Source organism: Aulonocara sp. 'chitande type north' Nkhata Bay, linkage group LG23 (genome assembly GCF_057382095.1).
Source record: "Aulonocara sp. 'chitande type north' Nkhata Bay isolate Kocher_YH1m ecotype deep benthic linkage group LG23, A_spYH_male_GT1.1, whole genome shotgun sequence".
NCBI classification, from domain to species: Eukaryota; Metazoa; Chordata; class Actinopteri; order Cichliformes; family Cichlidae; genus Aulonocara; species Aulonocara sp. 'chitande type north' Nkhata Bay.
Window position 1 is genome coordinate 13,743,424 of NC_141365.1, and position 17,072 is coordinate 13,760,495.

A 17,072-nucleotide genomic window follows, 5' to 3' on the forward strand; every position below is an offset into this window, starting at 1 on the left:
GTCTTCCTGGACTCGTAAGAGCTGCGCTGGGGACTCGCTCTGCGGGTGGTCAACCAAATTCAGCTGACTTTCCTTCGCTGTCTCTTTGTGCCGCAGTGGGAGGATGAGGAGGGAGGCTCTCTTCTTTCCTTTCTAACACCTGTTCCTGGTGACCTGTCAAAGATCTCTAAGAAGGCTATATACGAGGTGGCTGTAAAGGTGCTGAACAGGGGATTGTTGGCTGGTGTTCTGGAGTTGAAGTGGTCAGGTGTGTTGGCTCCTGGGTCATCTCCAAGGGGCAGCTGGAGGTCCCTGTACAAAACTCCCATGGAGAAACGCAGTGCGGATCTCCAGTGGAGAATAGTGCATGGGGCCGTGGCTACGAACAGACACGTGGCACATATGGATCCACGAACAGGGAACCACTGTCCTTTCTGTCTGACTGAGGAAACACTGCAGCACCTGTGGCTAGGTTGTTCCAGGCTAGCTGGCCTTTTTTTTATTGCTGCGGCAGTGGCTTGCTGGCCTTGGGAGTGTTTTGGAGGAGGGTCTCTTTATCCTGGGTCCGAGGTACTCTGCAGTGCAGCGTAGGAAGGTTGGCTTGATTAATTTTTTAATAAGTCAGGCGAAGATGAGTATATGGCTCACAAGGAGGAACAAAATGAAGGGAACAGGATCTGTTAATTTAGGAATTATGTTTAAAGGGTTAGTAGGTGCACGTTTGAAAGTAGAGTTTGTTTATTACAAGATGGTGTCCAACATTGTAGAGTTTGTCCCTATTTGGGGCATTAATGGAGTTTTGTGTAATATCACTGATGATGATTTAGTTTTGAATTTTTGAAGAAAGCCGAATGGAGTGTCTTCTGGTTTTGTTTTTCTTTTTTTGTGTTTATTGTATTTGGGTGGGGTTGATGGTGGGAGGGGAGGGTTGTTCATATGTTGATTTGGCATTCATTTTCGGTTATGGTTGTGAGTTGAAGTATTGATTTAATAAAGGTGTGTTAAAGGTCAAAGGTCTCTTCTCTTCTCTTCTCATGTGCAGTTAATTCCACAGATGTATGTATGCTTTGGTTCTAGATCAATGTCTCATAGTTGGGCATCAGCCCAAGAGTTTTAACGGCCTGTCCTGTCTTTTCTTTTCTTTTTTTTTGGCAGCATCTCTTTCCTTTAGCCATCCCTAAACTATTACATCCCTTCTTCTCTCCTTTTCCACCCCACTCAATACTCCCCTGCAGTCTTGTTTCTTTTGTCTCCGCTGCTGTCACAGCCTCTCAGGGTGAGGACACTGGCCAGGCTGCTAAGAGCTTTGAACAGGACATGGCACTAGTGTTGGGGAAGCTGGGCAGGCTTGGCTATTCATCCAAATAATGCTCTTTGCATCTCCTACTTTTTTTTTTTTTTGCTGTGGTTGGCTCTTCTTTCTCCCCTTGCCATCATCGAAAATTTTCTACATGTAGCCTTGTGTCTTGCATGGTTGCCTGTTTCTATTAACTTGCTCTGTTTAGTCTAAGAGATGTTTTCAATGGGTTTTCAGTAACTCAGGAGACCTTCAGCACAGATTTGGTTCTTTAATTGTGTTTAATTGCGTGCTTGGTAATTGTCCAATTCCTTCAGTTCATTCTCATTAATGTACCAGTTTCTTTAGCTGATATTTCTTGCAAATGGCTGTGTCATTTTGCATTGTGTGCATAATTTATGTGTAAGTGTTGTTCTGACTTTGATCTTTGTGTTGCAGGTTGTGCATTTCTCACCTACTGCGCCCGAGAGTCGGCCATAAAAGCCCAGAACGCCCTCCACGAACAGAAAACACTGCCAGGGGTAAGTGTCTGCCTCTCTCTCCACCGCTTTTCACCCTCTTTCTTTTCTCTCTATGGTGGTCAGCCATGCCACCTGCACCCGGCTGCACATCAGCCGGAATTCTCCTTGTACAGTGTCAGAGATGAAAAACACTTTAGAAAGCAATTAAATCAATAGCTCAGCCTTTTGAAGGCCCGGTTTAAACTTTTTCATGTGTCTGTTCTCAAGGGGATATTGCCAGCATTGATCAGACCCACTCTGCCTCATACTTTTGAAGTAATAGCATAGAATGACATAGAAATAGAAAGCTCTGCATTTCTGGAAAGTCAAAAAGACAACGTGAAACGGAGTGTAGGTTTTAGTTTCGTTTGTATTTGTTGAGGCAAACAAAAGTTTGCACACATTTTTATTTCGCAGGGATAACATTTTGATGTACATTTATATGCACGTATGCATTAGTGCAAAGCTTTTGTGTGAGTTTGTTCCTATGTTCCAACAGTGTAGGTGGATTGAGTGTCAACGCTGACATTATGTCATGTGTCCTGCCCTCTACATGCTCTGTCCAGGTAGCGCCCTCGCCACACTGGTCTAAACCAAATATTTCTAGTAGCCAGAATATGGCTGAGGCAGAATATCTTCTCTGTTGTGCTACATGTGGGCAACTTTGGACAAAAGCCCTGCCTGATTCTTCCAACAATGTCTGAAAGCCATATGCGAAAACAACCAGAGAGATGCTAATAATACGGGAGTGGGCAGAAGTGACTATCACAGAGGTAGTGCTGCTTCATGCGGTCAAGACTGCATCGGGACAGTTCACTAGCTGGGCCCGCGCCCTCAATTCAGGTTTGACAGCGTTTTGTCATAGATAAAGGCGAATGGCTTAAATATGAATTGAACTGCGGTTTGGGGAAGGCCTCAGAGGGGACTGGCGACGGCTCCCGGGCCTGGCAGATCCCCATGTACTAATGAGAAGTGAAGAAGTAAAAGAATTGAAAAGGGGCAGGGAGGGTGGGGCACAAAAACGAGAACGAACAGCTCATAGAGCTGGGGGGTCATATATAGATGAGAACCGGAAGGGGCGTGTTTAGAGGCGTGGTTCCGCTTCTGAAATTTAGATAATTTATCTCCAATTTTTTTAAAGTTTTTTTTTAGCTCTGTTCAGTTATGTGTTACAAAAGGCAGATTTGAGTCTTGATTTCTTGATTTTCCACTAAGTTTTTCCTCCCACGGCTCGGAGCCATTAATAACTGGAGGGGCATCCATAAGGGCTGATGTGCTATTAGTATTAAATAGAGGATGTGGCTGAATGTATAAAGGAGAGATACAAGTCCTCATGCCCCTTTGTTCAAAGCAAAGAGAAGACCTCCAAATCACCTGGGCTCAGTCAGGTTTAACAGTCACCTTAATGGAGAGCTATAAACAGCCCCAGTTAATAGTAACAAAATAAAAAATCTTATGATTGTACAGCTGTATTTATAAATTTAGCAAACTCAGACAAAGAGTCTGAAAGTTTGTCCTTTCATGTTTGCGCGCGCGCACACACACACACACACACACACACACACACACACACACACACACACACACACACATTCACTGGCTGCTGAAGTTGCCGTGTATCACATGTGAGAAATAAAACCCTTTTCTTGTACCTTTCATTCCTACTTTAGCCCTCCTGATGATTTTCCCCTTTACCCCACCCAGTCCTATCCACCCCACATCCTTCTGTCTCCCCCGCTCCCACTGCTCCACTGCTGCTGCTCTCCCTGAGACAAAGCATGTCATAGAAATGTAACAGGCAGACGCTGATGGGTGTCAGGCTGAGGGTGCTTTACTCTTCCCTTCAACTTCACTCACACACACAAACACCACTGGTCCAAGGAAGCACAGGCAGTGCATGCTGTATACTCTACTGGCCATAAGTAAAACAGTAGCTACAGGGACACTGGTGTGCACCAGTGTCCCTAATCATCCTGTATGCATGGTCAGGTTTAGGAAGAGTAACTTTCATTTACATTATAGAACATTGTGCACATCATAGGAAGAAAATCCATGCTGCAGTGTGTGTGTTTGACATGTGCCTGCCTCTCATAGCTTTTACCGTCCTCTCTTGAGCCTCGCTGCTCTTAAATCTTTTGCGATATGACCCCTGTTGCTTCGCTGCTTGATGGTAAGTAGATATGCCAGTTGTTTGTTTGCAAAATCCTGCTTGATATGCAGTTTGCCAGGGGCTATGGTATAATTAATGTAAACTAGGAATTCTCCCGAGATGGGTTATGAGGTATTAACGTCTGCGTTTTGTCATTATCCCCTGCATCGCTGCTCTCGAGCGTTTCAGTTTGACCAGTGTGGCTACCCATCCATATTTGCTGTTTTAAATGCCTGAATTGGAATTAATGCCAAACCACCAAAATCCTACTGGACTTTACTTTTTGCAAATGACTAGAACCGTGCATGGAAATTGTACAACCTAACTAGCTTTTCTACGCCTCGAGCAGGGCCGACAAACAAGCACCCCCACGTACACACATGACCGCAAAGACACGGACACCAGCATTCACATACTTGAATTTCATGAGATGGACTGTTTTGAATTTTGGGTAAGTGTATAATTCAAACTCTGTGTATGTTGTAATGTCCTTGAGCAAAGTGCTGAATCTCTGACCTCTACTTTGCTTTTCCTGCTGAGAGGGGGAACGCAAACTGACTTGAAACTTGTAACTTGTAGGAGATTTTTATTCCAGTTTGATTTTGAAACCACCCCTATTTACTGGTTCCTTATTCAAAGGTATAAGACTCTGCAAATTTAGCAAACCTGTGCGTACTTTGGCAAAAGCCAAGCAAATGTTGAATTCGTAATGGGCACTATTAATCTACTGTGTTCTCAGCCATATGTTTTTCTGGTGTTAGTAGTTGCTCAAGGTCAAAATTTCCTTCTAACAAAATCTAGATTTCTTTGTATCTCTGTGTAAATAGAGTTTCTATGCAGGAGAATTTTACTTTGTAAAACAATGAAAGACAGAAGAGTACAAAATCTTATTACAGTACTGACCATGACTAAAAAGCAGGTGGATAATAAAAGTATTAAACCTTCAGGTTAATTCAGGTTTACACTTTTATTCCAGTGTTTACATTTTAGCTTTACAAAAAGCTATAATTATGGCTTATTCATATTTCATATCTAAACACTCGCTGAGTCACACACAAAAAACCCAGTGTTATTAGGAAGAAGTGCTAGTGTTCTTGGATGTTATTATCTGTGTCCCCCTGTTACACATTAGCTGCTGAAAGGAACAGTATGGCCTAATGGAAGTGTACTGGACTGGAATATAGATTCCTGCAGTGAAGTGTGATGGGAACCTCGGGGACACGAGTGCCTGACATAAGTTTGGCCACAGAATAGGAGAACCTCTGACAGTTTACCAGGTGTGTGCCGCTTGGCTCTATTAGTCGTGTGTGTTTGTGTACATGTGGTAAGCTGGCTTTGCACTGCTGCCAGTTCTGTGTATATACAGATAGCAATGTATAAAGGTGGGACGAAAAACATGCGCACATGGCGGTGTGCCCTGATTGCATACCCCCCAATGACAGCGAGTCTGGAATATATTTGTGTGCCGCTGATGGAGAGACATTTAATTTTCTAACATATACCAAACTAGTGAGCTTTTGAGTATGTGACTGTTCAAGCATGTCCTATCAGTATTTCTTTCCAAGCCAACTGAAATATAAATATCCCCTGATGGCCACTAAAATGTTTTCTGATGACTCTTTATGGCAGTTAATGCCCACTTCCTACCGCAAATGGTGAGTATACTTGTGAGTTTCACAGCTCCCTACACAAGTCTGCAGGAGATTTACTCCTCCCAGCTTAGCATCATGACAAAATCCCGCATCCCTCACACTATCCGCCCACCCATCCCCCTCCCTGTCTCCATCCTCCACCTCCCCCAACTCTCCTAAAACTCTCTGTCCTCTCACTGCAACTCCTCAAATCCAACAGATCCAAGAAATAATCTCAGTCGCAGACTAGCAAGTCTACCTACTGTTGCATAGAACAAATCACGCTGCCGTCCCTTTTTTTGTGCTAGCACCGTGTATAACGGTGATTGTCTTTGAGAGGCATTGGTGGAAATATGTTTGCTGCATGCATTCAGTCCTAGTATTAGTACAGCTCGACCTGGGGGGAGTGTAAGCGGCTGGCAGTGATTCAGGAGGCAGGTTTATGGAAATAGCAGCCACATTAAAAACCCAATGAGAGCAGGGGGAAGATTATGCTCCGGCACACACATGTAGCCTCCTGCAATGTCAACACTAGTAGATATCCTCCCTCTCGATTGCTTTCCTCTGTCTCCATTTCTGTCTCTTCTGCTCCCTCACTGTCTTCTGTGTGAGTGCACATGGATGCAGTCTGTTTCTATATGTGTGTTTGTATGTGTAATTGTGTGTACATGCCGCTGCTCACCTAAACCATAACAGCATGAGAGAGGAGTGAGAAGCAAAGCGTGGTTATATTGTGGAGAATGGCTGAGCTGGTACTGGGGAAATGAGGCTGGCTCCACCATGCTGCAAATGGCCCATCTTTACTTCATTGGGTTTTATTCATACACGTATATGCACAGACACACACATAACATATTTACCTATGCTTACTAATGCATCCTATCCACCTGTTTATTGTCTACAGCCAAGGCTTGCTGTGTGCTGCCTGGCTGCTGCAAAGGCTGAATAATTCAATGCTACACTACGTAGTGTGTTCACATTGGTGACAAATTAAGAAAAAAAAACTTGAACCCTTGACCCTGTAGTTAGGGGATTTGGTAGCTGTGTTCTGCTGTCATGGTTCGGCTCCACATGGCCCCTCAGTGGAACAGCTTATTGAAAATCTAAAGAACATCACGTTGGCTTCATGCCTTTAGGTTATAATGAAACACGTCTGACCTGATGGAAATGCTCTCTTCAAGAATGGCATGTGCCTTTCACAATCAGCAGATCTGAATCCAAATGAACCCCTACAGGGGTTTTTGCATATAACACACTCCACTAGAGTTGCAGTGATTTGTAGAATTGTAAGACGCATTAATGCTGTTTCAGTGGCATGTGGGAGAGCTGCTTGTGAGAACACAAAGATGCATTCAGATCAGAACCGAGCTGGTCTTTGCCCTGCCTGCTCTGCAGTACAAAATGTGTGTGATGTCAGATTGTGCCACTATGTACAAAGCTAATATTCAGTTCTGCTAGTTTTTGGGAGTCACGTGTGCCTCCTGCACACTCTGTCCAGGTTCCTCCCTCGCCTAAACCACATCAAGTATTTCCAGAGGTGCAGAGATCTCTGAAATGGAGCGCTTCCTGCTTTCCTGCTGTGCATTACATGTGAGAAAGGATAAGTGTGGAAAATATCGTGACCTGAGTTCGCCCGTGAAAGAGTTTTTCCTTTAATATGTCACCCCTCCGTACATGAATGTAGTGTACTGGCTGGTTGTGTATGTGCTGTATGTGACTGTGCTGAGTGGGTGAGGGTGGGGGTGGATATAGAGCAGACTGGTCAGCATGAAGCCAATCGGTGCTGGCAGGATTGGAGACCTTGTAGTCAGGGAAAGGGGACTCGTTAGAATTTAGCCTTTGGGTAACTGCAATACGTGTTCATGTGTCTGGGTGTGTTCGTATGCATGTGTGTATATTTTCAGGAAAAAGATAACATTATTGTGTATGTTAGAAAGGGCATGAGGGTGGTCTTTAATTTTTTTCAGTTTTATGAACTGTACAGGATTTTGTGTTGCGAAGTTTATACTGAAATGAGAATAAGATATTATAGATATTAGTTTTTAAATCATGTTTGTGATCTCTTCTGTTCTGAACTTAATACCCAGGTCTGATGATGTGCTACGAACTGGAGATCATTTATCCAAATTTCAGGAGCCGGACCACATGTCGTACATTTCTCCTTCTGGTTCTTTGACTATGCTTGTCCCGTCTTCCATTCACTTATCAGAAGGTTTGTCAAATGTAACTGAGGGCGTGGTCCCTACTAATGCAAAATTTTTAACTTAGTGTTAGTGTGCATGTGTCAGCAAACACTTTTTATTTACCTATTATTGGTGGGACTGTGGTATATGGCACCTAACAATGTTCCCAAATCATATCAGCGTGTGACCGCAACAGAACAATAGTTTTTATGGATTGTGTGTGTGTGTGCAACTCTCCACGTGTCTGTGTGTATGTCTGTTGTAATGGTATATTCGTGTAATGTACGCAGCAAAGAGCTGTGGTGCTAAAGTGCTCCCAGAGGAACTGAATATCCTTAAACACGCACGCACACACACATGCACGCACACATACGCAAAGGGTAGCTGTGACAATGTTGCTTGCAATCCACCTTCTGCTTCTTCTCATTGTTGGTCCTCTGGTACCCATTTAACGTCCACACACACACACACACACGCTCCCACACACTTCTCTTTTGTTCGTCTTGGTTTTCTGTGTGGTAGATTAGCTACATATTTAGAGAAGCCTTCTTTCTCTCAGGGGATTGGCCTCTGAGAGTATTTTGAAGAAGGAAAAAAAAGTCTTGATCTGCTCTCTGCACCTGCCTTTGGAGAATAAAGAACACCAACTGAAACATTAAAATGTGTTTCATCATAGAAATTTCATGTCATTATATACAGCCAGTGCATATGAACTTCTAAAACTTGATGTTAGGTTTTGTATTGTTGATTGTCATTAGAAATATCTACTTATATATGCTTAGAGTTTTATAATTAGTTTTAGATTGGTAGAGGTTTGATCCTTAATTCCAGAGCACTCTGGGAGCATGGGAGAGGTCGTACCTTCTCTTATTGTTTTATGGTAGGATAAACATATCTATATCTGTTTTAGTCTAAGTGCCTTTTGTTTAGATGAACTGCTGGACTTCCAGACCAGCAGGTTTAGGGAAGTCTTTATGGGGTCACAGTCTGACACCCCCCCCCCCCCCCCCCCACACACACACACACACACACAGGCAAGGTACTCTTTGTGTGTATGTATACGTCGTGTGTTAATGAACCTATGCATATTCATGTAACCTCAATAAAAGAGCAGTGTTACAGTGTTACGGGGGAGCGGACGAGAGCAACTGGGGTCAAGCGAAGGAATGGCGTTTGTCCGGTTCTCTCCCGTGCATGAGAAACATGAAGAACTTTGCCTACTTTGTGTCTTGCTTGCTGTGTAATTATATTGTCTTCAACGTTCCAGCGAATAGGTTGTTGACATCACCTGTGACATTAGCAGGGATGACAGATTGGTGCTGTGGTCCCTCCCAGTGCTCACTGCTAACTACCCTACCCATTAAACCACTTCACTGTATAATGTGAGCTATTTTTTTCTGAGGTACAGGTTTGCAAAAAAGCTGAATTATTAATGTTTTTGATATTTTTAGCCTGTTTAACCTATTTTTTAGTTATGGCTGGAGACTGCTTGCCCGCCTGTCTGTGAAATGCAATCATGTGACACAGCTATGATCTGGGTTATAGAGCTGGGTTTTGTGTCTAATGGGTGGGAGGGGCTTTTGTAGGTTTTGTTTTTCAGTTTGAAAACAACCGCTTGCACTTCTGTGCCCGTTTGATCCGTTTTTATGCCGTACAGTTGGGATGACCTAATGCCAATTTGGCACTGTGAAGCATCACCTACCAGTACCAGTGGAGCTGAACCAGATGAGTCTGGTTTTATTCCAGGCTTGCGGGCATGGCTGTGCAGAGCCTTGCAAGAGGCAAGGCCCAGATACCGAGTGACAATCCATCTGCGAGTCCCCGTAGAAGCTTGTACAGGTGTGATTCTGCCCGCAGACACAAAGAAAAAAAAAGTGCGAGGGCTATGCGCATGGATCATAAGCTGTAAACAATAAGGCCCTGAGTAGAGGGGTGTGTATGTCTCGCAGTGTGAGTGTGTGTCCTTGCATGCGTGTTGAAATAGATGGTAAAAATGATTAGCTCACAAAAAGTGGATATCCAAATAGACAAGATGACCGTTTTAGAGGCAAAAACATGCATGTCTGAGAATATTTCACATTACTCAATAATGAAGGACAAACTTAAAACACACCAACTCGATGTGGCTAATCGGGGCTGACATCTCACTGGGTGGACCGTGTGCCTTTGGGAGAGGGGGGGGTGAGGAGGAGTGTGTGAGAGATTAGAGGGGGATGAAGTGACAGAACAGTTGAAATATTGAGAAAAGAGGAGAGGAGGGAGAAGGAGCCACGGGGTCACGCTGACAGCTTTAAGTCATACCTCCAATCTTAGAACATCTATTCTCATGTATTTGGATGTCTGTGTGCGTGCTATCCGCATACACAGCGAAATGGTGCACTTGCACATGTTGGAACCAGAGAGAGCTCATTTGTAAGGCACATCTCGCCATGCTTTGGTGTAGTGTCCATAGAGAGAGGGTAAGGGGGCTGCGCAGCACGACAGCCAGCGTTTGTCAGCAAAAAAATCAGGACTAATGATATACAGTACACATGGCTGGAGGGCAAGTGTGACTGACAGGAGGTATGAGTAGAAAAAAAGCCAGTGGCAGCCCTCTATCATGGCTGTGAATGCATGAGCCGGACTGATTTGTTTTAAGCCCCAGCCCCCTTCTCGTCACAGATAAGGGTAGCAGCATGAGGCATAGGGTAGACGAGAGGAACGGCGTGCGAGTCCCCAGGGATAATGACATGGAATACAAGTGTACAGGGAGTGCTAGTGATGGTTCTGCTCATGTGGAAGTGGTTATTTGCATTGCAGAGGAAGGTTGTCAGTAGAGCTCGCTCAGGGAGCCAGTGTCAGGGTGATCGCTGCCGGTGAAGGCTTCTGTCGTCTGCCCCACAGAATACCCGGACACTGGATATAGCTGAGCTTGCAGAGGCGAGATCAAGCACGTAGGCATATTCTTTTTGCTGGGATTCTGACAGTTATTTTTTTGGGGGGGGGGTTTCATCAAACTTAGAGTTCACCTGACACTTATTTAAAGTAGTCATGTTTTGTCCATCATGGCAGTTGTATAGCCTTTCATATAGAAAAATAGCAATAAGCTGGATGGCTGCAGAATAGCTGGGAATATAAATTATATAGTTTTATGCCAACAGCTGTAGTCTGTGGCATCTAAACTATTTCAGTCCAAGCTGCAATAACAGGCAGCTTTTAATAATTCAGAGTAAAACAGTATACTCAATGTCTTCCAGGCAGCAAGCTCCCATTTAGGTGAAACACTAAATTCCCCTCAACATCCCACTTCCACCACAGCCCCCAAAACCATTGCAGGGCTGTATCATAAACCTGCGAAGGGCTCGTAGGGACACATTGGGTTGTGTTGTTGTTTACAGAGTTTGTCGGCACACTGAAGAGCTTTACATTTCTGTGCGTGTCTGCGTGTGAGACAAAGTGACTTGTGCTGTGCTGTGGATAGAGACCACTTGGTCTTTAACTCTTGTCAGGCCTTGGGGTTCCTTGCGCAGCTGTGGCACACATGCAAGAGGCAAGTTTTAGAGGATCCAATTTAGAGTCACGCAGCTCGGCAGGTTTAGCCAGTATGCATCCTTTAATGTGCTTTCTCCAAGTTCTCAGACAGGAGGCGGGTCTGTGAAGTGAGATTGGAGGCAAAAAAAGAGCGAGCAAATGGAAAAGGGGAGAAATGATGAAGATGTGTGGATGAGAGAGAGAAATAGAGGGGGAGCGAGAGGAGTAGGTAGGCATGGGTCAAAAAGAAGACTTGGAGACTGTGAAATGGAATGAGAAGTAGGAGGAAAGGTATTTGAATCACTGAGTTGTAAAGATTAAGAAATGAGATGGAGGGCGTGAGATAGAGGGGAAATGGAGAGTGGGAGGTTATTGATGGAGGGCCTCCTTGTCTGATCAGGACTCCAAGCTTTAACCTGTACTGTATCAGTCTGAAAAAAGCAGCATAGCCGTGGTTCTTCCTATTTTGAATCCTGTGGAGAAGTCCAAAGGCATCCCAGAGGCAGTCATTAGGTTTTCAGTGTGGTTTTCGCTGTCTGAATATGAGCTACGTCTCAGATTTTCATAAGGATCGGCTAAAGGAAAAAAATGATAAAAGCAGGGAGGAGAATCAAGTGAACAAAAGACTTAAGAGCCAAAGCAATCCCACAGCTTCAATCCCTGTATATTTGATGGATAATCCATGTGATGGTACGCTATATTAATATCTGATATCGATCATGCCATTAAACCTTTCACAACAATTCTCTCTGCAAAAGACTCACCCTAAGCACCATACTTTTACCTCTGTGCTGCCGTTGTGCACCGAATGTAATGCATTTGCTCACATTATTAGCAAAAGGACTAGTTATAGCAGCAGTTGTTGTAGATGTGGTTGTAGGTGAGAGAACATTAAGTGTGTTGAATCTAAACAAGAATGTCTTTTGAAATTGTTTCGGTGTTGCATGCATTTGCAGTGCTGTTGCCAAAATCATTACAGAAAAGTAGAGAAGTTAATACAGTATATTTGAAATGCGTTGGGAAGTTGAGGATATGAGTACTTCATTCTGTGATTTTGTTTGTTTTAATCAGCGAGTGCCAGGCTCACTCAAATTACTTACTGGGAAATAATAACCTCTCCAATTTGACTGTTTGATTGTGCACAGCTGTTACAGGTGATGAAGCTCAGTCTGGATGTGAATTGCAGAATTATACCTGTGGTAATCTTTCATTTTGAATTTTAGGGTTGAATTATCTTGAACTTTCCTTCTCGTTAATTAATTTCCACTTTGTTTTAGAAACGCTTGTGGCGGCGTATAATGCAGCCTGCGGAATCTGGTAGCACATTTCAGTAGTTATAGATTTTGATTTTGAGCGCTCATAATAAGCTCACTGATAAATGCGGCGATGATCTTGTAGCCGTTTGTGTGTTTCTATAAGGTAGGGTAAAGCTGTCGCTCATCATCATTGCACATCAGTAATGGGGGCTGAGGCAAATGATTACCATGGCAGCGTGGGCTGCGACGCATTTAAATTACGTACACACGCAAGCAAAATCCATTAGGCGATGGGGCAGAGGACACAAGGCGGCACATTTATTTACAGAATTTATTTTATCTGTTTTTTTTCTTGATTCATTATTTATGAATCTATCAGTCTGTACGACATCACCGCAGCATATAGATTTTGACTGGCTGCTTGTCCTGTCTGTTTCCTCTGCCAGCTTATGGGATCTCTCTGCCTATCTGCCCTTGTAAGGCTACTTCTTTGTCCATCAAAATATGTCTGCTGTCTCTTTTTCTCACTTCATTTCTCTTTTTTCTGCCTCTCCTCACTTTCCATCGTACATCTTTGTCAGTCTAGTTCCTTTTATTCTTTGATCATTTATTCTGTCTCTAAAACATTTTAAATTATGATGATGACTTGCAAATTTATCTCAGATTAATTTGATGGGTTCAGCTTGTCCCCACCTCACCGGTGTGCTTTTTACTGCAGTGTTATTAATATATTCTTGAAAGGCTACTCTCCTGTGCCCCCCTTTCAAGATTGGGAAAGGGCAGAGCGTGTTGTCCAGCTCACTTCCTTGCCTGCTTTTCTATCTTGGAAGAGAGGACTACGTCTTTCAACCCACTATTACTAGTCTAGTATTCTAGTATTTGCTGGTTGACATGCTTTAAGAGTACTTTCTCGGGCTTATGACCACAAGTGGCACTGCAAAGCAAAGATTTCTGAAGCAGGCTGTAATGTCTTATTAGTTTGCCACTAAAAAGCGAGAAGGCAAGAACAATGGCTTTGCAAAAGTTTTGTGAAGTGGGAAATGCATTCGTGTCGTTGTTAGGTCTCAAAGACACACAGACTGCTTTGGTGAAAAATGCTGTATATAAACAAAACCACAAAAGTGAACATTTAAGGCTCTACAGGGAACTGTTAAGTAATTTTACAAAGGATGAATGGGAAGTCATCAGCGGAGCAATGAAAGTCTGTCATGTCCTCTGACACATCTAAAAGCACTTAGGCTGCGTCTGCTGAATGACTGGGATCTGATAATGCTGGATTTATTATTGTGTCCCTACATACTGAGAGCCCTGTGGGTATAGTCTGGCCATCTATAGTTACACTGCCTGAGTATATTTCAGTTTGTAGTGAAGACTGCAAAATAAAAACTGCCCTACCCGTCTCCCTCTCTCTGGCTTTTTCACCCTCTCTCACACCTCCTTCCTCTGGAAATACTGCTGTTCTTCTCAGCCCGGCCCCCTTATTGGTCGAAAGCAGTCTGCTCTGGCGTTAGCTTACCGAAATGCATACAGTAATAAAGGCAGGGGAGAAGATGAGATGACAGGTTATCTATGGATCAACATGGAGCCCTGGCAAAAGCAAAGAAATGAAAAAAAAAAAAATTGTATATCTCATAAACCGTTGGCCCTGCTCAGCCCAGCCCCCGTCTGTGAATCCAGGCTTATTTCTGCCGCAAACTAAAAAGCTATCGCCTCAGTGACACATTTCCCGGTGCAACGTGAATGGATCTATATGATGAAAGGGTACGTGCTTGATATCTGCATTTGCTGGTGAAACTGATATCTGCGTATGCCAGACGTTGCTCTATAGGCGCAGAGTGTGTTAGGATGAACAGTTTGGGCTGATTTAAAATTAGGGAATGAGATCAAAGTGTTTTGAAGTGAAGTGGCTACAGCAGAAGAGCTCCACAAGTAACATGTTTTTCACTTTTTCTTCATTTTTTTTTATTTTTTGAGAGTGGCACCACACAGAGCTTGTAAGACAAATCCTTTCTAATAGGGAGCCTCTGGGGCCGCAGAGGAGCGTGGTCGATACAGAAACACACAGAGGGCTTTGAAGATGGCCAATCTCTCTGCCTCCAACCAAATGGAAAGGCAAGAGAGGGGCCCAAAGGGACAGAGCCAGGCTAAGTTTCTATTAAGACTATCTACATAACACCTAAGATGTCCCTGCGTTTGATGTGACAGCATCCAGATTAACTCACATTAGGGAGAACAACAAAGCCCTGTGTGCCACATGCTCTCTTATTGCCCGGAAGACAGGAAGCGACAGGATGTTTTCTGACTGACACAGAAACAAGGGCGTTCAAAAGCAACGATTTAAACATCTAAATAGGAATACGTTTATAGTTTCCATGTATTACACATTATGTCATCAACATATAAAGTCTTGAATGTAGTTCTTTTCATTTTTTTAACGGTTACGTTTTCAATAGAACAAGATTATCCATTGTGGCTGCAGTCTTACTCACACAAACCCATAGTGGATGGCGTGCAAAATAGTCATGACCAAAGGCATAAACTGTTCCCAAGATTTAAAATGACACAAACATTTAAATATCCCCCCTCTGGTAATTTCAGATTGTGCATTTTTCCGCAGTTGGCAGATATTATTCACCAGCCCCCATTTCCAGCTATCACACTGTTGTAAAACAAATTATGTGCTACCTGTGTGTTTGACATTCTAAGTGTCAGTGTTTGGTTTGACTAATGGATTTCTTCTGACAGAGAAGTGGATGGGTTCTCTTAGTGTCACCATGTGAATTGCAAACACAATGAACAAAATGGATGTCCTCATGCTTTTTAAGTGACTGTTATTCTGTTGTTAGCATCCTCGGTGATGGATGGACCAAGGTTAATAGGAGGTTTTCATCTGTGAGCATGTTGTTGTGATGTCCTGGTCTGACATATTGGAGACAAAAATTATTCCGATGATCTTTGAAAATACGTCTAAAGACGAGCACGTAAAAAAACAAAATTGAATCGGTCTCATTTGTGGCCTTTGATGCAGCTTTATTATGGTTTTACACTGAACTTGGATTAAGTGCAGAGTGTTTTCTTCACAAGCGTGTCTTGTTATTGAAGATGTATATGTGCTAGCATTGGATGCAAGTGAATTTGTTATAGAACTTGTTCTGCATTTGTGGAGAGGCTTTAATATAATATGCAACACATAGCAGTGCTCAGGTACTTGCCTTAATAGTTAAGCCAAAATAATAGCAACATAAGACTTCAAAAATAAAGCGTGGGTCTTAAAAATATTAGAAAAAGAATGGTTTTAGTTTATCAGCTCACTTATGCAATAAACAAATAAGCCAAATCAAATGAATATTCAGCGAGCATTTAAAACTGCTTTTAAAACTGTACCGCTGTTTTGTACAATTGCACTTGGTTTTGGCCTAAAAACATCATATGCATCCAGTGAAGGGTTTTAAGATGCATACTGTTGTGGTTGTATGTAAAAGGCATTATAGAAAAGTAAGCAGACCCTTATGTTGCAACGTTGTGTGCGTATGTAACGTTGCAGCAGTGGCATAAATGTAAAGTCAGCATGGAGAGGAACATGTGCTCTTTGCCCTCGGGGATGCACTGGTCCTCTGGACCTCTGATTGAGAACCGCTTGCTGAATTATTGCTTAATCATTTAACATCACTGGTTCAAATGAAATGTCTTTGAGTAGATGATGGTAGTTTAACGCTGTAGTTGAGTAACTGTGGAATGTCGTCTTCTTCTTCTTCTTCTTCTTCCCTTGAGCCAAAATGTGCTCTAATGCATTTCTTCTTCCCTTTGATGTTGGCTATAAATATGAATGGGCTGTGGGTATTATTGTATAGAAATCTTTTTTTGGACTTGTTTGTGAGTGTTTATGGAGAGGAGCACTGACAGCAGGGGAAAACAGCGCACCACGAGATTTAGGCACATCTTTGTACTCTACTTTAACAAAGATATTAGAACGTTAATGATATCATTCATGGCATCACGTTTCACATTGTTCCTCCCAAAATATTACGAGATAAATGTGTCCTGCTAAACTAGGCTATGTGTTGTGGGAATGTACTGTTCAGAGTAAGGGAAATGATGAGAGATAAGGCTGTCTTAATATTGCAGAGCTTTGTTGAAGTAAAGCATTGCATCTTGAGCTTTTCACCAGCCCACATGCTCCCACGTCAAGCCCATATATTTAGCAGGGGGAAAGATTTTTGTCTTCTCCGTGCGCTGTGGTGCGAGAGGTGCACGGGAGTTCTGAAATGTTTGTCTTTGTTCTCCTGGCAGAGTTTTCTGTGTGTGGGCGTTTACAGTTTCCAGGAGCACCTCGGGAATGGATTTCAACAGATGGAGGTTTTAACTGGAGTGTTAGCTTCCAAAATCAGGGCTATATGCTTTTGCAGTAAGCAAAAGCATATTTTAATTTGTTTGCTTGTTTGTTTGTTTGCTTATGTGTTGTTTTTCCAGCAGGATAATCACAGGGTATGCAGAGAAGCGGAGCTGCAATTATGTTGTCAGCTACAGGTTTTAAGTGCTAATCCGATATACGTGACATCTGACACAA

At 43.0% G+C, this 17,072-nt stretch overlaps 1 protein-coding gene across 7 annotated transcripts in view; it reads left to right on the forward strand.

Moving 5' to 3' along the window:
- The window catches only part of celf5a (cugbp, Elav-like family member 5a), a 194,483-nt gene that overhangs the window by 22,637 nt on the left and 154,774 nt on the right, over positions 1-17,072 (forward strand). For all 7 annotated transcript variants that reach the window (XM_086283460.1, XM_086283464.1, XM_086283461.1 and 4 more), the window contains exon 2: positions 1,715-1,797. In XM_086283460.1, coding sequence (XP_086139586.1) covers positions 1,715-1,797 — 83 coding nt within the window. The remainder of the gene's footprint in view (positions 1-1,714; positions 1,798-17,072) is intronic.